At 37.8% G+C, this 22,245-nt stretch overlaps 3 protein-coding genes across 3 annotated transcripts; 1 reads left to right on the forward strand and 2 right to left on the reverse strand.

Moving 5' to 3' along the window:
- The first annotated feature begins 2,580 nt into the window (after positions 1-2,580).
- On the forward strand, positions 2,581-4,314 carry LOC141813817 (pentatricopeptide repeat-containing protein At2g17033). Its single transcript, XM_074701805.1, has 2 exons — positions 2,581-2,829; positions 2,918-4,314. The coding sequence occupies exons 1-2, from the start codon at positions 2,587-2,589 to the stop codon at positions 4,007-4,009; spliced, it is 1,335 nt and encodes a 444-aa protein (XP_074557906.1). The 5' UTR covers positions 2,581-2,586; the 3' UTR covers positions 4,010-4,314.
- An 808-nt stretch (positions 4,315-5,122) lies between these two features.
- On the reverse strand, positions 5,123-10,460 carry LOC141813422 (dehydrogenase/reductase SDR family member FEY-like). Its single transcript, XM_074701387.1, has 8 exons — positions 10,102-10,460; positions 9,209-9,329; positions 8,817-8,934; positions 6,885-7,021; positions 6,520-6,621; positions 6,194-6,286; positions 5,673-5,745; positions 5,123-5,587 (listed from the first exon to the last, which is right to left on the reverse strand). Exons 1-8 carry the CDS (start codon positions 10,362-10,364, stop codon positions 5,325-5,327), a joined length of 1,170 nt encoding a protein of 389 aa, XP_074557488.1. The 5' UTR covers positions 10,365-10,460; the 3' UTR covers positions 5,123-5,324.
- An 8,907-nt stretch (positions 10,461-19,367) lies between these two features.
- On the reverse strand, positions 19,368-20,582 carry LOC141813730 (GEM-like protein 7). Its single transcript, XM_074701712.1, has 4 exons — positions 20,413-20,582; positions 20,246-20,314; positions 19,889-20,163; positions 19,368-19,800 (listed from the first exon to the last, which is right to left on the reverse strand). The coding sequence occupies exons 1-4, from the start codon at positions 20,537-20,539 to the stop codon at positions 19,600-19,602; spliced, it is 672 nt and encodes a 223-aa protein (XP_074557813.1). The 5' UTR covers positions 20,540-20,582; the 3' UTR covers positions 19,368-19,599.
- Positions 20,583-22,245: the final 1,663 nt, after the last annotated feature.

The following is a 22,245-nucleotide window of genomic DNA, read 5'->3' on the forward strand; positions in this document are numbered from 1 at the left end:
GTATCTAAAAATGGATTTCAGATATAAAACTTGAAGATTAAATTATTTATTTTGGAAAAATAAAAGCTGATAGGACTCTAAATTTCAGAGATATATTAGATTTATCCTGTAAGTTATGTTTTTTGTGTCATATTTAGCGGTCATAGAGGATTCAACGAAGTGACCTCTCTTTCAACTACTCCGAGCACCCCAAGATATCTCTATCGAATACTTAAAGCTCCCCCAATTCTCCTCTCCGATGCTTTAAGCTCTCCCCTCGGAGCTCCCTTTTTCATGATGATCCCCAACCTCTCAATCCTAAGTTCTTGATGTTGCTCTTGGTCATTCTTAGGCATAACCTCCCTGCACTCACAGATCATTCCTATGTATGGTCTCCCCACATATATACAATACTAATACTAGCTATATCCACCTTGGGAGTATTCAACTCATATCCACTAGTGTATGTTTTTTATTCTCTTTTCTTCCTCACTTGTATGACTTAAGCATCAAAGGGGTCCCTGGAAAACTCTAGCACCCTTTAACACTTTTCATATATAGTGTGCACAGGTAGGATATCTTTGGCTTTGGTTAGATTACTTCCACCTCACCAACCTCCACATTATCTAGCCTTCGCATCGTTGTCATCCACCTTTGTATCTAACATGAGTAATAAATTTCAATTACATCATTTTTGACACCATCTACGGGAAAATTCAATTAAATAGAGCAACATTGAGATTGTGACTATAAAAAGAGCCAACCAAAATGATCCTAAATCTTCCACCGACCATCACAACAATCTTAGTTATAACAATCTTGAGGCTACGATGATGTGCATTAGTTTGCCACAATTAACTTAGTTGATCACCACGACTATTGAGGATTTATTGTCTTAAACCCTCCTCCTGCAAAGATGAGGAGGGTTGGAGAACTTGGGCAACCGTTTGAATAACCTTATGAATTCACAACCCAGAGTACTCAAGGAGAGCACGTTCGTGGAGACTAGAAGTACTCCTATAGGGGTGCCCACAAAGGTTGAAGGCAAGGTAAGGGGATTGTTCCACATTAGGGAATATCATTTTCGATTGGAATTCTAGTCAAAGAGTTACTACTGTTAATTTTCAACCTTTGTAGGTGGGAGAATATAATGGATCTTCCAATCCAAAAGACTATTTTTGTGTTATGTTGAGAATGTTACCCTCTTGCACTCATACTCAAATGAGGTGAAGCGTCAATGATCACACTAGTGGAGCCAACACAATAGCGGTTCAACTGTCAAGAAGCATCAAAAGACCCCTCTCATCTTATTCAATTTGAAACAACAAAGGCATGAATTGCTCTAAGAGTATATCCAACCTTTCACCCAAGTAATGTTTGAGGTCCCGTAACTACCCTTGAAGTATAGCTCAGTGTTTTCTCTTAAGGGATTGAGAAGAAGAATCCTCTGGCCTCTAGTGAAAAGACTCCCAACTAATTATTATGACAAGCTTCTTGGGAGAGTCAAGAAGTATATCAACATTGAAGAAACTTAGTTGTTAAAGAGGATCGAGCAAAAGGTAGCCACCAAGGCTATTGAAAAAGGTAGAAAGATGAGTCAATCACCAAGCTCCACTAAGCTCATTCACTCACTGAGCTCCTTACTTCGAGCACTCTAAAATCTACACAGTTAAAATCACATTCATCATTTATGGAGATAATAAATAGCAACAACTAGTGATTAATATTAATGGAAATGATTATAATTAATAAAATTAATGATTAAAATGGTTAAATTTTATCTCTTTCACAAAGAATTTTATCAAGATCTCAGCAAGATATATTGGTATGCTAGAGTATATATGATATCATGTCAAGGGGGTTTTTCTCTGTTATTTTTAATCTCAATCATTTAATACACTTTTTTTTAATTGACATCATGTATTCAGCTTAAGTCAATTAATCCTGAAATGACCAATTCGATTGCACAAAAATTTTCCATCAACCACTATGATAAATCAGAAATTGCTCATTCAATACATCTTAGTGATTTAAGCAATGGAGGATTTTATTGGATCACTTCGATATCCCTAATCTTTGCTCACTTGTGTGTAGGTTGGACCAAATGGTACAAGTTAGAGCATGTTGTACAGGTTGGACCGACCTGGATCAAGTCAAACCCATGACCTCCTCTAATATATGCTTAGCTAATAGATCTCTCTTGTCCGCCTGGCATAACTCAGTTGATTCCACCGAGATCGCGGCTTACTTGATTCAATAGTAGATCTCATTGCGGTTTGACTCGTGTTTGACTCGTGCCTAGACCCGCACCGCTATATTCATAGCGCTAGGTTAGATTGACGTTCATCTTGGCATCCCATTCAGCATCATTATACAGTAATTTTACATGGATTAAATTGAACCGATGACATCATGTTATTTGGAATATATGATTAAATTTGATAAATTTCCCAATATTGTCGCCAAAATTTAAACAGCATGTGGATTGTAAAATACTCAAAATATGGAAAACAAAATGAAATAATAATAATAATAATAATAATAATAATTAAAACCCTATCGTTCTCCACTTCAAGTGACCACAGTGCGAGCTTCAGGGAACACGTGATGGCGCTGATCTGGACGGCTGCGGGCTCCTCGTTTTCCGCCTCCGCCACCCTGCGCTGCGCCGCCCTCCCCGGCAGCGGCAAGCACGCCGACCGCCTCCTCTCCGCCCTCCACACTGCCGCTCCCCACGACTCCGCCGCAGCCCACCGCCTCATTCGCAAGTTCCTCGCCAAGTCCTCCAAATCAGCTGCCCTCTTCGCCCTCTCCCGCTTCCTCTACCTCTCCTCCCCTTACACTCTCGCCGTGAGACCCTTCCTCTTCTCCCTTCTAATTCCCCTTTGAGCTGCTTCTTCCCGTCTTGGAAAGTTTGCAAATCGATTCCTTTGTGCAGATCTACGAGCAGATCAGCGACGCCAGCTGGTTCAAATGGAAGCCAAAGCTGGCCGCCAGCGTAATCGCCGTGCTCGAGAAGCAAGGCCGCTACGACGAGGCGCAAACCCTAGCCTTGGACGCTGTTGCGAGGTTAAACGCATCCCGAGACCTCGCCCTCTTCTACTGCGACCTCATCGATGCGTTTTCGGAGCAAGGGCTGACGCAATCTCTTCACAAGGCGTATGAACATCTGCAAGAGATTCCATTTTCCGAGAGGCGGTTCCATGGATCGTCGATCAAAGCCCTGTGCTCGATGGGAAAGCCCGCCGACGCCGAGGAGAAACTGAACGAGATGGCATCCTCCGGATTCGAGCCATCGCCGCCGGAATTCAAGATGATCGTCCAGAGCTACGGCCAATTGGGTCTGTTCTCGGAGATGAGAAAGATTCTCCGATCGATGGAAGACGCGGGAGCAGAAATCGACACCGTATGCTGCAACATTGCTCTTTCTTGCTACGGCCACCATGGCAAACTCTCAGAAATGGTTTCCTGGATGGAAAAAATGAGAGCTTTGGGCGTTGGTTTCTCCGTTCGAACCTTCAATTGTGTGCTGAACTCCTGCCCCACGCTTCTTTCAATTTGCTCAAAAGGCACAATTCAATCCTTTTCCGAGTCCAATTCAAGATCTCTTCCTCTTTCGGTTGATGCTCTATTGAAGAAGCTGGAGGCTGACTCGCCTTCGCCATCCTCAAGCACCGAAGCCTTGCTGGTTAAGAATCTAATTGCTTCGTCTGTTTTGGATGATAACTTGGAGTGGTCTTCCTCGGGATCGAAATTGGATTTGCATGGATTTCATGTCACTTCAGCATACATAATCCTATTGAATTGGATGCAGGAGCTGAGACTGCGGCTCTCCAAGGAGAATGCAGTGCCATTGGAGATCTCGATAATCTGCGGAACAGGGAATCATAGTCAAAGAAGGGGACAATCTCCAATTAAAATTTTGGTTAGCGAGATCATGTTTCAGACAAGTAGTCCAATGAGAATTGATAGAAAGAATTCCGGAAGGTTTATTGCTAGTGGTAAAGCAATCAAAGAATGGTTGTGCTAATTCCAAATGGCAGGGCTTATTGCAGAGGGCATTTTGAAGGTCTCTTTTCCTCTCCTCTGATGATTTTAATCATCCATTCCATGGAGAATATAGAGGTTGTCCTTCTCACTTCCTTAAATGGAAGGGATCTTTGGGTTGCAATTCTTTTGAGATGCCGATCATCATTTTCTGGGAATTCCATACAAGTTTCTGAGATACCAGTAACTTGTGGAGCATCAATTTGTATAGGATTCGCCAAGCTGTCAGGAAGGAATCTATTGTATGTGAAACAGTCTCAGTAATTTTTACTGCATTTTCAAATTGAATCCTGTTTCATCAATTCTCTGATTCATTGAAATATCGTAAAAGGTAGAGTTTGTCTTTGAATCTGAACAATGACGTAATTGGTGCAGATTAAGTTAGAAAATTTTAAATTTGGAAGTTTTACGTTTGAAATAGCAACCCTACCTCGACTAGCCGAAGACCACCTTAATCCCTTCACGGGATCCATAGAATCCCTTGACTGTATCCATAGACAGTCACACATCTCCTTCCTGGTAGAAAGACCACCTTCCCTCACTAGCCGACAGAAGGGTCTGACCACCTTGATTGACAGATTCCATTTTTTGCCAAAGGAATCGAGACACCCTCTTTTATCCCTCGGTGATGCTCCCTCCACCTTTGCTCGACCCTCTTTTCACTGCTTGTTTTTCGATGGAAGATCTTCCTCTCCCATCCGAATCAAACCTATGAACGGAAGCGCCAACTTCGCTCTGCCTTGGAAGGAAGTGGCAACCCTCTAGCTGTTGATGCTCCACCTTCTTTACCTCAATATCTTTTCAGTGCCTGCCTTTTAAAGGAGGAACTTTCTCCTTCCACCAGTTCCCCAGAGGCATCCCTCACTGCCTCCTAAAATCAGCTGTAGAGAGTTTCCCTTCTACGAATCTGAACTGGGGCGGCAAAAAAGCTCACCAATTGGGATTCGATTTCAGATTTCAAATTTTCCCCATGTCAATTTGATTTTCTAAGATGCCACGCAAAATATATTTTGGCAAACTCTAAAAATTTGTCCTCTAATCAATTGATAATTAATTAACTAATCTAACATAACTTAGGTAAAGCCACTACATCTGCTGAGCCATGGTCTCTGGAGTTTACGTCACTAATCACAGAAAAAGATTGTTAACCATTCAGTACACTAAAGACATTACGAGCATTACAATGAAGGCCTCGATGGATAGAGCACACTAAAGTGGCAGCAATTCCAGCTCCCCTAATTGTGAATCTTATTGACTAGTTAAGGCACAAAAACAATCTATGTGGAAATCGTGTCATTTCATTCAGCCTTTGGAGCGTATCGGCACTGTACTGGCTCCCCTTCAATGAGCTTGTCCAGTGCATCAGATGGCAGGCCGATCAACTCCAATGTTTTATCCCAAACCAGTTGAGAAGTCTCCAAGTTGTGGGCTTCCTCGGATGGATTCGTTGGGCGACAGTCGAATGAGATGTAGGCACTCACAGGCCATTCGTCAGACTTGAGCAATGCGCAGTATTCTGGGACCTGTGGATCAGTGGCTGCAAACAAAGTGCTTCTTGAACCTACAATGCCCAAGTGGTTTTTTCTTTATTGATAGGGGTCATCAGAAAAAAATGAATGAGGTTGGCCAACTGAAAAAGTTCCTACCTTCTAAAGCACTGAATATGAAATATGGAATTAGGTGGTACGCTGTTACGATGATTTTCGGTAGATCCCTTGCCTGCAGATTGAAAATATGTATGTCGTGAACATCGTTAGAAGCCACAAGTTAACAGTGAAACAACAATGTTGTCAGCAACTCAAAAGATGGAATATCTCTCACTTATGGATACTGGCATCCCAAGTTGCATCTTCTGGAATCAAGGTTAGAAGAATTAAATAGGGAAACATAAAGGTTATTAAACTTTAGCCCATATGCAATGAAGTTTCTAGTTTATGTAAATCAAATATAGTGCCTAGTAAGATAAGTGCCTTCCTCAATCAAAATGCCTATTAAGAAAACATCAGTTCCTTGTGTCTATTTTGTGGGGCAACATGAGTTATTTGCCAGAACCAACATGGAAGATGCCATGGGGTTACCAAGTCAAAAATAAAAAGGAAACACAAACTTAAAAGTCATATACTGCTAAAACATAGTGAAGAAATTTATGAAATTTTTACAGACTCACAACATTGGTATGAACAACACCAGGAGAAACACACACAATGCTGATGCCAGCTTCTGCAGGTATCCGCTTGTGAAGGATGCTACTAAATTTCACCTAAACCGGAAGTTGCAACATTAGTTAACTCAAATAGTCAAGAATTTAAAGAACAAGAGTTGCATTGTGATTCAAATGGCATTGAAAAATATTTTTTTTATAAAAAAGACTTAATTAGAAACTTTAAAAAATAATAGAAAATTATAGTATCCCAAACACACCTTTGGCAGAAATTAAAGTGATACAAATTACAAAATGAGTTTAAAAAAGCATCAGATGTTCAATTCAGTTACCTGTGCAAGTTTGCTGTTTGAGTAAGCATCTAAACTTGTGAATTTACGCCTTCTGCTAGTCATGTTCATATCCTCTGTGTCCACAAAACCCACAGAATGCATCTAAAGAACAAACAGAAGCCTAAATTATCTAGAAGAGAACCTGATCAATTTAAAGAAATAAGAAAGTGCTTAAGAGGTAGTAAATGTTCTCAGAAATCATCCTCAAGGCTTTATATTCCCTGCCTCCATAAATCGTATAAGGATGATCTAAATAAATAAATTCTATGCAAACATAAGACAAATTTAGACATATACCAACTACATGATGCAATTGATTAGAAAGTTATTTATACTTGTGTTCTCAATATTCACAAACAACTTACAATAGAATTGACATTGACAATTCTGCTTGGAGATCCCCGGAGAAGTGATGGAAAAAGCAACAATGAAAGTAATGCTGGGGCAAGATGATTTACTTGCAAATGTTCCTCGTACCCATCCTTGGAAATACGCTGAGGTTCTAAGAAAAATTAGCTAAGTTAGAGTCATCAAGTGTCAGGTCTGCAGAAATTGTAAACAGACTAAGCATGCAGAAGCTTCCACCAATGCGCTCAAACAACTACAGTTTATGAAGGATATATCAAAATAGTAATCTTCTAAAGCTTGGAAAAACTAACTTCTTTTACCTAAGTGGGCTTATGAAATGCACATGGAATCCATACAAGATTAGATCTACCCATAGATTACAAAAACACAAACAATAACATCAGCAGGGCTTAAATGGTTCAGAATATAACAAATCAGCAGCGCTTGAATGGTCCAGAATATAATGACATGGAGAACTGGATATTGTTCGAGAAGAAATGTGATGGGGTCATCATGTGCAGCAGAGATGCCACCATGAATCGAAGCCCAAGAATAGTCAATTTAAGCTGCCTTCTCCATGCAAAACAACTTTTATCAGCATTCAACTAGATGGGGTCAATAAGAAAAACCAATGATAATAATTTGAAACAGAGTAATATACGAACAGAACTAGGCATCAGGCAAAAGCTCATTGAGCAACAAAGTTATCCTATCACATATTTAGGCACACAATCAGTGCGCATTCATCATGCCTACTCCGACAATATAGTAATCATGTCTGTGATACTTCAACATCATATGTTCAGCATCAGAAATGCATCTCAATGTTCAGTGGCTAACATCTGAAACAAGGATTTACTGATGATATTAATATGTAAGGTGGATTAGGTAACTACAAGGTCTAAGTACTTGAAAAGAAAAGAATGGAAGGGCATTGACCCACTGCAAACCACAATTGGGTAGTTAAATCCTGGTCAACAAACCATAGACAGCTCAAGCAAAAAGTTACAATATACCAATAACTAGAGTTATTACAAAGCCAATGTGCAGATTCTGGCATTGTGGCATGCATTGAAAATTTCTCCACGCTATAAAAGTTAGTATATGTTGTGAAGAAAAAAGTGATATCTAAACAGAAGAACAAACTAGTTATGATCCATCTCCAGGATAAAGCTGGTATTATATATCCCATGAAACATGGACAAGCATGAAAAAACCTATTTCTATGATCCAACACCAAATGATCAAAAGAAAAAAAAATGAAATGGAATCAATAAATAAGAAAAGAATATTTCTTTGTGAACATGTTAACCGAGCCCCTATTTCATAGATTCAGATACTTAGAGCTGAACATGAATCCAAGATTCCCTTAGACAAATTGTCCAACAGGCACTGACACAATCAGTAGTTTATTTGTTCAATTTTCTATTTAAACAATTGAGGAATAATTCTAAAATCATACTCTGGACATGACTTAACTTAAAATGATTCAGTGCCCAAAGAGGGTGGGCCAACATAAGTAATCCTGTTCTTGCAGCTTGCAAGTAATATTTGTATTTGATAACTAAGGATAATTGTCTTAGAAAATAAAATAAATCAAAATAGATATACAAGACTGGGTATCAAATATTGAGTATACATGGAAGAGCCACTTGATGCATTCTAAATGACTGACTATTGGCTGAAAGTTGACACTTATAGCTATATCAAAATTATACTTATTGGTGATGTAATAATTCTTTATTAGAAAATTCCATTTATAGCTATATCATCCCAAAGAAAAACACTTTTGATTTATGGCTTATTGTCGTTGCACTGACTAAAAATGACACATTTTTCTGTTGAATTTAGTGTTTTTACTTCACATGGCTAGAGAACTAACATAAGGAATTAGTACAATTTTACATGAAAATTACTGAAATTTATCAACTGGTAGAAATGATTCAAACCTCCAATAGAGAAAATGCCAGCATTATTGATCAACACATGCAATGGTGCATTCCGAGCATTCCATGCTTCAGCAAATCTTACAATAGATTCAAGAGAGAGCAGATCAAGTTCCATCACCTGGGAATTTAAGAATTTGAGACCAATCGAGATAGTCAAATTGCAGCAAAAGATTTTCACTTGATAGATAAGAATGCTTCTTTCATTATGAGATGGTAAGGCCCACCTCATTCAACTTGCAAGATGAAATCAAAAAGAAAAACAACATGTTGATTAACATAATTATATAGTGGCCAACAAGCAGTTTGACAATAGTTAGGCACCCCAATTTGTATTATTTATGAGGCAGTGATGACAAGGATCTGTTTGAGTTTTGCTTCTCACTTGCATATACCTCAACATTAAGTAGTAGGCCACTCTCTGACTTGTCATTCTGCCATTTCTGGATTAGTTCATGAGCCAAATTCGGTCTCCTTACAGCCATTACAACATGTGCTCCTGACTCTGCAAGTTGCCTGTTTATGCCGACCAATTAATCTCGATTAACAAAAGGACATGCAATAATACAAACAGATGCAACGGGAAACTATATCAATCTCTAATCTGATATAGTTTGCAACTTGCACTTTCAAATTATGATAAAAACTGGATATTAGCAAATAATATAGCAAAACCAAATAGCATATGATATGAAAAAATAGGAGAACAATAACAGAAACGTTATAAAGCAATATTTCTATCCAAAATTTTGAACACTCCATCCATAATTTGGACTTTCTGTGGACAAATTCAAATAACATGGGCATCCAATTGTTTGATGACTAGTTGAAATTGCCATAATTATGCAGTAAGACATCAAGAGATGGCTGTGGTGTCAATTTTTTTTTCTCCACTACCATTCATGGATGCAGAGGAAAAGAAATGGCAGCAAATTTGAATCAAGATGCAACATCGTGTCCAAATTGGTCACCATTTCCTCGTTGTGCAATTTATAACAAAGCAATGTCATGCAACGTAAATAAGACTAACTGCCTCCAAAAAATGCATTCCTAATAAGCAGCCAAGGATGCTTGTTGTGATCCAAAATAAAACGAGCATCTATTTGAATGTAAACATCAGCTGAAAGAAAGAAATCGCTGTTCCTTAATGCACATCTTCAGACTGGTTATCACTTGTCAGCGTGCAAGATACCAATCGACAACACCATAAATGAAAGATCGAGCCCATTACTAGGATGTAAGAAGGCTAGCAGTTCCAAGCATCACTTGATTGAACGAGAGGAAAGACCTGGCGATCTCCAGGCCGATGCCACTGGTGGCGCCGGTGACAATGCAGGTAACGTCCTCAAGAGGCGGAAGGGGCAACGGGTTCTCGACGTGGCTGGCGGCGATCCTCTGGAAGAGGAATTCCCAGACGATGGCGCACCATCCTCTGAACCACTCGATCCACCCCAGCGCCTCCTTCCTTTCCTTCCTGCCACCATCTCCGCCACCGCTCAATGCGGAAGGAGGAGAAGAAGAAGGGTCGGCGGCCGCGACGGAGGAAGCCATGAATCGCGCAGCAAAGGCAGCGTAACGGAAAGGAGAGAGTGAAGGGGGGCTTCTTCACTCACTCCAGAAGATTCCGAGTATGATTGACTCTGCCATCCAACCCTAAACCCCGGGATGTGTGCACATGGAGCGGAGACGAGGCACGTGATTTGCTGCTGCGCGCAGCAGAAGCTGCTCTGCTGGCTGGCTGTTGATGCTGTAGCGTGCACAGTAGGGTTAGGGGATGCACAGTTAATTATTTCCAAATTAAATTTCTAATGAAATAAACTAAAAGCCCACATTATATATACTTTTTAATATAATTTAACATCAATAAAAAATAAATTGATAAACATACGTATAAATTTTAATTAGATCACATGAAACAATTAGACTACAAATATCAGAAACAAATTAAATTAAATTTGATGATGAAAATAAATTATTATCAATTTCTTAAAATATAAAATTAATTTAAATAAGTATACAATAATAAACTAGAATGGGGAATGATGCTGATATGGCAATCCAAGGAGAAACTTTAACATTCCTCTTTGATATATATCAATGCCAAATGAAAATGGGAAAAATATTTTAATATTATCTTATAAAATAATTTTATATTCATATTTAATTAACAAATGCAATAAAAGATATTATTAGAAAATTTAAGTTTTTTGCATCAATATAAACTTTTAGATATAGTTAAATTTCAAGGAGTGGACTTGAAAATTCTAAAAATGGGTTATTAAATAACTAGTAATTTGTAGGTCACATAGTGATTAATTAAATTACTTAGATGAAAATGCATTTTTTAAGTGATATTAAAATTATAAAATATTAACAATATAAATAGATTTTCTAACATAAATTCTACAGCTTTACGAACTCAACAAAATGTATAAAATATATAAGATCTAGTATCATCGAAAATATAATAGCAGATTAAATGAATCGAAATAGATGATGATAAAAATAAAGATGATCTGAATGCAATAGAATCACCATCGTCTCTGAGTTATCCATGAAATTCAAATCCTGCAAGAGAAGAAGAATAAGGTACAAGTCTTCCGTAGGAATTAGAGTGATGATGTTATAATCTCCTCATCAATAAAAAGCGAAGAACTCTAACAAAATTTCTAACCCTGTGAGACCATACCCTATTTATAATAAAACTCAATTCGTTATTAGCACATCAATAATAACGATGCAAATTAATAAGTTCTACACATATAAACTTACATTCAATAATATAATCTCTCAATAGTCATTTAATAGATCACTTAATGAGTTTGTTCTATAATGACATAAATCTGTGTGCTTATAAACAATATGTAAACCCATCAAATAGCGAGATAAAATTCAATAATATCCTATTTGGACTCTATGTAATTTGTATATAACACACGAATAATCCTTAATTAATGTCAACAATGATATCTAACTTTATAGATAAAAAATATCTCTATAAAGTAATCTGATCCATTAACCTCTTAGTATAAGACTAAAGAGGTTATAGTTACTCTAATATGACTATAACAAACTCTAACCGTAATCACAATATTAAAGTCATTAATGACATAAAACAAGATATAAATATATAGTATGAAAATTATGTGAAATGTGATTGGTACATATCAATTTCAAACTCATCCTCTTAGTTATTCTAAAAAAGATCATGATCATATTTGCAAACACTTTATGCTAAACTGCAATTGCACATAATGATCTAAATCTCATGATTACAAAAAAAATCCATATCATATTTACAAACATAATATGTTTAACAACATTAGTAAATCATGATAACTTTATTTTAGAATATCAAAATAAAATCACTATAACAAATTTGACTTTTCGCGATGTACATTTACATTATCCACAACACACATACGTTGCACAACTACAAGCTATTAAAAATCATAAGACATTGACAGCGCATGGTGCGTGTTGTTGTTATGATCATTCACAACGTGCAATGCATGCTACGATTACGATCATCCACAACACGTATTGTAGTTAACACATCCACAACAAGTGATGCACGCTACAATTAACAGCATTCACAACGTGCGATAAGCATTGTAATTAATAGCATTCATGACATGCACGCATGTTGCAATGAACAACATTCATAGTGCACGGTGCGCGTTGCAATTAACAGCATTCACAATGCGTGGTGCGCGCTACAATTAAAGTGTGTTATTAACCACACACAATTATAATACCACATACATATATCATACACAATTATAATACCACATACACGATTATAAAATCAAAACTCAAACAATTATAATATCACATACAACCATCAACATCACACTTAAACAAAATAATAATTCACATGGTAAGAAAAAATAATCCAAACTAGTAACAAGAAATTCACTTAGTAACATGATTTCTTTCCATAAAAATATATATATATGACTTTAAAATCAATAGAATCTATATGAGTCACATAAAATTATACATTTAAATAATCAAGCGACTATACTTCCTATTACATTCTCGAAAAAAAAGTATTTCATCATTGGATCGAATTAGGTTATCTTCTCCCACATCACAATCAGAGACCTTATAGCCACATCAACCTCTGGAACCTGCAGCCGTGTAATATCTGTGAGTCAATTTGGACCATATCCCTTATAATTTATTACTAAATAACAACATTGCAAGTCAAACATCTGAACACTTTTTTTTAAATTAGATCTTATAATAAAACAAATGTACTTACTAAGTCACAGCTGCATGAATTTGCAGCAAGATCCCATACTCTAATGTTGCCATTTTGATCACTAGATATTAGTTCCTTCTGCAAAACAGTTAAAATTGATAGTTTGTAAAATTGTGCCGCAAAATTAGTAGGAGGATCAGTTACAACCTAATCCAACCTTCAATTGAACAAAAAGCATTGACATTTCTGAGCATTTGATTTCCAAGAATAATGATTCAAAAGCATCACCGTAATAGTTATATATAATTCCACATGCAGGTTCCTTGTCGATTAAAAGAGCTTCTCATCCACTTCACTAGTATCATGTTTCCATCTTCATTGCTATTATATTTTTTTATTTTATTTTTGTAAGACATTCTTTTTATAGTTCATATAACAAATTGGGCATAGTTAATATTTATAGTGAATTTTAAAATCATAAAAAAAAATCATCATAAATCACAATGGATTTTAAAATTCAACATCGTGGTGCTGGATTTCGGAATCCAATACCATGTAGTAGTGTTGGATTTTAAAATTCAGTATCATGTTGGATTTCGGTATTTCTGAAAGAGAAACTCAAATTTGATAATCTTATCATAAGGCAAAAGAAACTACTATACTTTGAAGGGCAAAATGTCCATTCAATATTTGTCATAGATGGTAAGAATATATTAATATATGTTGCACTTGCATTAGTAAGAAACATAGAGAAACTATTTATTCTTGTCAATTTGATGAATTGTTGTTAGTTGCATCATCTCAGCCTAGGCCAGGGTTTGAATTTAAGAAACATTCTTAGCCGTGGCTACCAAATCCTTGATCAGTCCTATACATCAGGATCCCTCATATCATTTCATTTTGAATATGATAAGGGTGTTGATTAATCCTCTGACTTTGTTTAGCAGGCTTCCTACTCTCTAAACATTAGAAACAGAGTTGCATGCTAGTCAGTTTACTGTTCCTTAGGATCGGTCTGTTGATCCTACTTGGATCTGGTTCAACTTGAGTCAAGTTTGGTTCATCTTGGACTTGGTCTAAGATGCGTTTAGTTTACGTATGTCTACTTTCTCAGTCTTACTTTCAGCTCCAGTTTCCTGCAAGATAAGTATACACATACAAATAAGCAACCTACTTAATCATATAATCTACCCAATCTACTAGGCTTACCACTTAAGGATTACTCCCTTAGGATCAAACATATTCTTGTAAGTCTACCTGACCAACTGGGCTTCTTGCTTGGAGTTCTTCTAAGACTTTTACCACCTAGGGTTCACTCTCCTAGGATCACAAACCTACTCCTGTAAGTCTACTTGACCTACTAGGTTTGTCTTACCATGTAAGGTCATCCCTTTAGGATTTTTCTTTGTCAAACCTCTGGTCACCTTAATCCACTTGAATTTGCTAGTCACTTGGTAGACTGTTCAGCCTTGCCAGACATCCGATCACCTTTGATCTGCTTGGACTTTTCTTTGTCTAACATCCAATTAAGACTAGTCACTTAGTGGACTTTTCACCTTTGCTTAACCTCTAGTTAGAATTTTTCTTTATTAGTCATCCGATCAACCTTTGACCTAAATAGAGTACTTCTCTTTACTAGTCATCTGGTCAATATTGACCTGACTAGACTTTGCTCACTTCCAAATATCAGATAATGTTTGGATTAACCCTTAATTAAACTGATCAAATATAGATGTATTATCAAACATCGAAATCCTAAAGGTTGATTGCACCAACAGAACTGACCAGTCGATTAAAAATTATTTTGTTCTCGACTTCAAGGCTAATAATCAATTGTTGTAAAATAATAGTCGACTGATGGAAGTAGTCAAATTGGTCAATCGATTAAAAATCATTCTATTCACTATTTTCGACACATTAGTCGACTGCATACTTTATTAGTCGACCATTATCGATTACCACATTTTCTAATACTGCATACTTCAACGCAAAGAACTTAAATCCTTAGTTTTCATATACTAAAACTCAATGAACAAGGATCATTTTATGCCAACGGATCAAAATCTAATGTAAAACATCGAAATTGATGAAAAACCTTAACTTATCGCCATAATATCGATGAAATAATCGTAGCTCTGATACCATTTGATGGAATAAGCTTTCTAACATGATTCTTCAACTTTATGAACTCACCAAAATAGAAAACATACAAGTTCTAGTATCATTAAAAATATAGCAGCAGATTAAATAAATCGAAATAGATGATAGCTAAAATAAAGATTACCTTAATATAGTAAAAATGTCATCATCTTTGAGTCGTCCACGGAATCCAAATCCTTCCTTAGGAATTAGAGTGGCAACGTCGTAATCTCCTCATCAATGGAAAGTCGAGAAATCTATCAGAGTTCCTAACTCTACGAGGACCATGCCCTATTTATAATGAAATTCAATCCATTATCAATCCATCCATAATAACAATACGGGTTCGCAAGTTCTACAAATGTAAATCCATATATAATAACACAAACTCTAAATGATAATTAATTATATCATTTAATGAGTTTGTATCATAATGATATAAATCCACATGATTACAAACAACATTTAAACCTATCAAATAGCGAGATAAAATCCAACAATTCATGTATATAAAATAATAATAAAAAGATAGTAAATATACACATGAGATGTGGAGTTCACACCATGTGGACACATTTTGAAGAAGGGATTTAAGCCGAGGTAATGTCCTCCTCCATCGTGATCAACTGTAATTTTTCGTTTACCTCCTTACAGATGGTCGTAAAGTCGATCATGTGGAGCCGCTGGGATGACGAATTCCACTTTTTACTGAAAAAGAATGGATTTAATAGTGTGCATTTATAATTTAATTTTTTATAATAATAATTATTTTATTTTAACATGTGTTTTTCTCTAGGATTGTCCTCTAAATAGAACAAAGTTCGTGTGAGCATCTCAGTTGTCATCATAGATTATATATATATATATAGGGAAGTTCCTTACTTCATAAACTGAAAGGGAACTTTTAAGTCATGTAAAGTTGAACAAACACCTAAAAGATAAGTGGAGTGTTTGCTGGATTCAACCAAGTTAACAAGCACATAACAATGGAAGAATCAACCTTGATTCTCTGTGAGTTTCTGTAGTCAGAAGAAATTAAGTTGGATGTGCTTGAAGGAACAGAGACAAAACTGAAATGAAGACTTTTGTCCCAGCTATAAATGTCCCAACCTTCCCCTTTGCTCAATCATTTTAGTTATGATGAGAAAGACATTTCTAGTGCTTTCAGGTAAGCGTTTAATTTATGTATAGTTGTTGAAGGATTTGGGAGTTGCTTTTTTGACTTTATGGATGGCTTGGGGATAAGGTCACAGTCATCTTTGTCATAGCTTTCTTTCAGAGTTCAGACCGCATTGTTCCAATAATAGTCTTAGTTGTTTCTTTGTCACTGATAAGGTTCTCTTTGAAAGTTTTGTTATATGGTCCCTATTATCTTTTGTAGAGAATTTAATTTATTTTTATTTTACCGCCTACAGATTTTTCTTTTTTAAAGATATGTTTAACAAGGTTTTTAAAATTAATAGAAATGCAAGTCTGTTAGGTTGTATAGGTAGATTGAAATGGAATGGAATGGAATGAAACACAATGAAAAGTGAAATGATTCGCTACAGACAGAATCCATGCAAGATTCCACTACAAACTTAGGAGTAGGAGTTCACTGAGCCATGCATTTGTCGTATTGTTTGGAATCTCTCGTTGTGTCTTGACTCTTGATGCTTGTGAACAATGAAGAGAATGGTGATGCAAGAGAAGAGGAAAAGCCTAGCAAAGGGCCAGGACTAAGGATAATGGAGGTCCCCGTGGCTTTGAGCTGGTCTCAATCTTCTGCTACAACAATGACAGCGCATTGCCATCGGCCCCTCCAACGTCTGCTGCCTCCTCCACTGCTCTGCGATTCTTCTCGAAATGATCGAAGAGATTTTCGACCGCCACCTTGTGAGCCACACTGATGCCATCTTGGATGGACTTTCAATTATATTGCGCATGGAATGACATCATCATAGTCTTGAAGAGCTGTGAGCTCTTCTTCCATGCTGCAGACTCCTGAGCTGTGAGCTCATATCATCTCCACTTGCTTTCCTTAGTGTCATTTCCCTCGTAATCCTCTTTCAGTATTGGCCCCAGGCACAACAGAGAAGATCATGAAGGCACTTGGGGCCCATGGCGCTGACAATAAGAACCTTCTTCAGACAGGTTTATGTTGCTTTACCAGCAGAGTGGCCTTGCAGACACTGCAGTGCATGGTGTGGCGTGGTGGGGCTGTGCAGGGTGGTGTTAGCGTCAGGGTTCAGCTAGCAAGGAATGCAAGGGGAATCTTGGATGACATCCAGGTGACAGGTCATGGTGGTGGTGAGGACAGTTGTGAGCTCAGAAGAGGATGGTTCATCCTTGCATAAGATGAACAAGGTTGGTGTTCCGGCCAAACATCACAGCTAGTCAAATCATCAGTCAACGAATGATCTAACATGTATAATCTCATGAAGGATATCTCGTTGAAGAAGAAGAGAGAACCTGAAACACACTTCAATAAGAGGTTAGACTAATGCCGAAAAATCCCGACAAGTTACTTCGACGCTCAAATTAGGATCTCATGGAGAAAGGGGAAAAATTCTTTTTAAAAAGGAAGTTGAAAAGAGAAGAGTCCCAAGAGAGAAAGTTGGAGTAAATCCTTTTTAGAATTTTTATAGTCATCGGAGAGCATCTCCACATCGAATGGAGCGACGTCATTATGAAAGAGTACGAGGAGATCAGATTCGACAACCATTTCTCTTTGACATTATATGTAAAAAAAAGGATATCTGAGGGGATAAGATCTGACAAGTCTGTAACTGCATGCTCATTCTTATACTGTCGCTTGTCCTCAGGCATATTCACATCTCCTATTAGTGGGTCCATGGAAAGCGGGAATTCATAGAATGTGCGAAAGTGAGACTCAGGGCCGAGATGACATCTGAGACTGAGACGACATCTAAGGCTGAGATAAGATCTGAGATCGAGATGACGTCTGAGGCCAAAATGAGATCCGAGATCATGATAGGATCTAAGACCAAGATGGTATCTAAAGCCTAGATGGGATCTGAAACCGAGATGGCGTCTAAGGGCGAAATGAGGCTCGAGATCGAGATGACGTCGAAGTCGAGATGAGGTCCAAGATCGAGATGGCGTCTGAAGCCAAGATGAGGTCCGAGATCGAGATGACGTCTGAAGTCGAGATGAGCTCCGAGACAACATCTGAGACCAAGATGAGATCCAAGATTGAGATGACATTATTTGAGACAGAGATGGGATCTAAGATGTCATCTGAGACCGAGATGAGATTTGAGATGTCATATGAGACCAAGATGAGATCTGAGACCGAGATGACGTATGTGGCTGAGATGGGATATGAGACCGAGATGACATCTAAGGTCTAGATGCGGTTTAAGATCGAGATGGCGTCTGAAGTCGAGACGAGGTTTGAGACCGAGATGACGTATGAAACAGAAATGAACTCTTAGGCTAAGATGACATTTGAGGCCGCTAGATGAGGTTCAAGATCGAGATGGCGTCTGAAGTCGAGATGAGGTTTGAGACCGAGATGTCGTCTGAAATAGAAATGAGCTCTTAGACTAAGACGACATCTGAGGCCGAGACAAGATTCGAGATTGAGATAGCGTCTGAGTCCGAGATGGGATGTGAGACCAAGATGAGATCTGAGACTGAGATAAGATATGAGATCGAGATGACGTCTATGACCAAGATGAGGTTTAAGATCGAGATGACGTCTAAAGCTGAGATGAGATTCGAGACCGAGATGACGTCTGAAATTGAGATGAGGTCCGAGACCAATATGACGTATGGTCTCGCCCCAGCTCCACTTGGGTCATGTTGATTTGCACTGCCAAGTCAGTACGAACCTTGACCCTCGCTTGACTCTTGACATTCGTCTGAGAGGAGGCCATGTTAGCCTTTACACCCGCATCAGTTAGTAGATTAATTAACAAGTACGTTGTACCAGAATTCAAGGGTGTCAAAAATTATGGAGGTGCCCGAGTGCTTGCCAGATTTATTTCGCCCCATTTTCAAATGGATCAAATTAAAATTGTTCCGTGATTTATCCTCTTGTGAGAAAAAAAAACATAAAACTATCATGAAAGCCTCCTTTCATGCATGAAACCTAATGGTGAATAGATCTTAACTCACTTCGAATTAGTATGTGTATACGTTAGAATCAAAGATAAATAAAATTACAAAATTTAAAATCATTGAATTTAAAATTCCCTGTTCAATTTCATTAATTTAGGCCATGACTGATCCGATTCCCCAATTCATGCTTCCATCTCAATTGCTCTGTTCATTGCAAGAGTAGAGTGAAATAACACTCCATCCCATCTATTTATACAAAACTAGATGAATGAAGGGTGTTCAGTCCCATAACAACGAGAAGCTGTGAGACTCTCCACTCTATCTACCAAAAGAAGAAAAGATTCAAAGTACAGTCTCAGGCCACGGCCCACTTGATCACTGAGTCAGCTGCAGAAATCCAACTTGAGAATCTGAAACTGCTTGTTTCAAGCACTTGAAAGATCTCTGATAGCTCAGGAACCCCATGAACCAGAACTCAAAGTCATCTACTGTAACTATTTGGATGTACTTTTGACTTGGCTTGTCGGAGTTCTCACTTTGTATGGCTCTCTTGATGCTCCCAACTGGGATCAAAACCTGCTCAGTCATGCAATTTGATCACTGCCAGTAATCATCTTAAGTGATTGCTTACATGTTTCTTCATTTATCGATTAAATTCATGTACCTTGTAGGGCACTCTGGTCAAGTTTCCCTTTGGAGAAGTGAGCCTGAGAGATCTGTCACTGTGGAATGCAATTTTCTTGTTCGAGATGAAGAGCAGCCCTGCAATAGGACCAGCAGTGGTGTACAGATAGCACTGGAAGGCCTTCCTCAACTTCTCCCCCTTTTCGACGCAGAAATTCTTCCGAAAGATCCTCTCGAGACCTCCGGCTTGAAGGATCTTAGCCCCCAGGCTGAACTTTCCCTTCAGAATTTCTGAAAAATTGGCGCCTAAACTCACTGCAATGCACATCAAAACACAAATGATGGAACTGAATTGCATGAGATGAACTGAACTGAACTAGCTAGTTAAGTTGAGTACCATGATCGCAAATACTTTCTGCCTTCTTGCTGAACTTGTTCATCCAGTCGACCACATGATCAAACTTTCCTGAAAAAAAACAAAGAAAGAAAGAAAATCCTTTAGAGTTTCTGAAAGAGAGTAAATTGCAAGCAATCAAGGGGAAAAAGAAACAAGATGAAACATACTTGGCTTGTATCGCGAACGGCCACACGAAGCCGAATGGAGAGTTAATCTTCTGCAATCTGTTGCAGTGGCATGTTGGAGATTCTTGAGAGGAATTCCAACTACGCGGCTGCTGTTGAGTACCTCCATTGGATGAGATGAAGCTCCTCGATTCTCTATCTGTGCGAGAGATGCCTTCTTGCTTGCTCCAGATGGATAAATTTATAAGATCCATTCTGATTCATGGTGCAGAGTCATCACCATGTCATTAGCCCTAAAGGTGATCAGATAAAGCCAGAAGATGTGAAAGACTTTGATCGTCTATCTTTTGCTCCATGTGATCAAAAGGCATTAAACCACCTAAACTTTATTTTGTGCATGTTATTTAAATCTATCTGACACAAATCTTTGTCAGCAACCTGGTGCGTTGCCTTCAGCTGGTGCTTTGCTTTAGTTGTCTATGTGGAAAGTAAAGCTTGTGAATTGGACCTGAGATAGATAAGTAGCAGTTGGTCAAGATTGGAAGATTATCCTTATGATGGAAGGAAAGTGGTCGAAACTCAATTGATAAAATAAGTTGAGGGAGAGAAAGAAAGTGCCAAAGTTGACAGTTTCATGTATGAATTAGATCACAGGGCACATGTTCAGGTATTAGTTTGTGCAGTTAGAAGACAGTAACTAGAATTTGGAAGATTCAGACGAATGCATGGAGTGGATCAGTTTGCATGCCCTTCCAATGGGCAACATTAAACATGCCTTATGCTTCTGGAACTCCAAAACAAGCAGTTCCCAATTAAGGTTACTTTCACCATCATATAAACTTTTCAGCGCTTCATCTTCTCCAAAGAATGTAATAACTCTTGAATAATGATCGTGTTATCTCTTGCAAGTGTCCCTAACAAAGGTAGGTTGCAATGGATGTACAGTGACAATGGTTATGAGTTTGTATGAGTGTAATTGGATGAAATTGCGAAGCCTTTCCTGGTTTAACCCATAGTTTAAAATCTCATATCGTACCAAATGACACGGGTGAAATTTTTTATTTTGCCTGTTGATTGATATGACACAGACACCAACATGACCCCACATGAGGCCTTGCGACTATGTAGAGGCCCTGTGGATGCCTTATGTGACGTCTCATGTATGACCTTGCGACCGTGCAGACACCTCATGCAAAGTCTCCATAGCCCACGGAGGCCTTGCTTGAGCTCGTGACTGCGCGAAGGCCTCGCGCAAGACCACGACAATCACACAATAACATTGAGTTTTTTTTTTCTAGAACCGTCAAACTAGTGGTTCTAAGTCGTCAAATTCAAATCATGGTTAGATTTGTCATTTTATCATCCAATTAATGATTGTTACAATTGTTAGAGCATTTGCATTGGTTTAAATATTAATATATATCATCTCTTAAAAAATACATATAATTCATATGTCATATACATGTTATATTAACATATCTTTTTTATTAATATATATTTATATTTATTTTAATATTAACATTCATTATTTATGAATTTATATTTATTTTTATTATTTGAATTGAATGTTATAATTTTGTAAATTTTACTTATTAACTGTATTCAAATAATTGAATGTGGTGTGTGTGATTGAATTTTATTTATTTTAAGAAACACAATCAAAGGATACTGGGCATCTTATTGACCGCCTTATGTACTTCCCGATTTACCCCGGTGGTCGATAGGAAACTTCTGTGGGACCGGGCCGTATTCAAGGGATTGAGTCCATGAGACTGACTGAGATTTATCATTTTAATTGTAATACAATTTAAGGTCCCCCGGGCAATGGTGCAATGGTAGGATATCCGGGTTGTGATCCAGGGATCCGCAGTTCGA

This window comes from Curcuma longa, chromosome 20, assembly GCF_044706935.1.
Source record: "Curcuma longa cultivar G26 ecotype Majalengka, Jawa Barat chromosome 20, ITB_CL_G26_1.1, whole genome shotgun sequence".
Lineage (NCBI taxonomy): Eukaryota > Viridiplantae > Streptophyta > Magnoliopsida > Zingiberales > Zingiberaceae > Curcuma > Curcuma longa.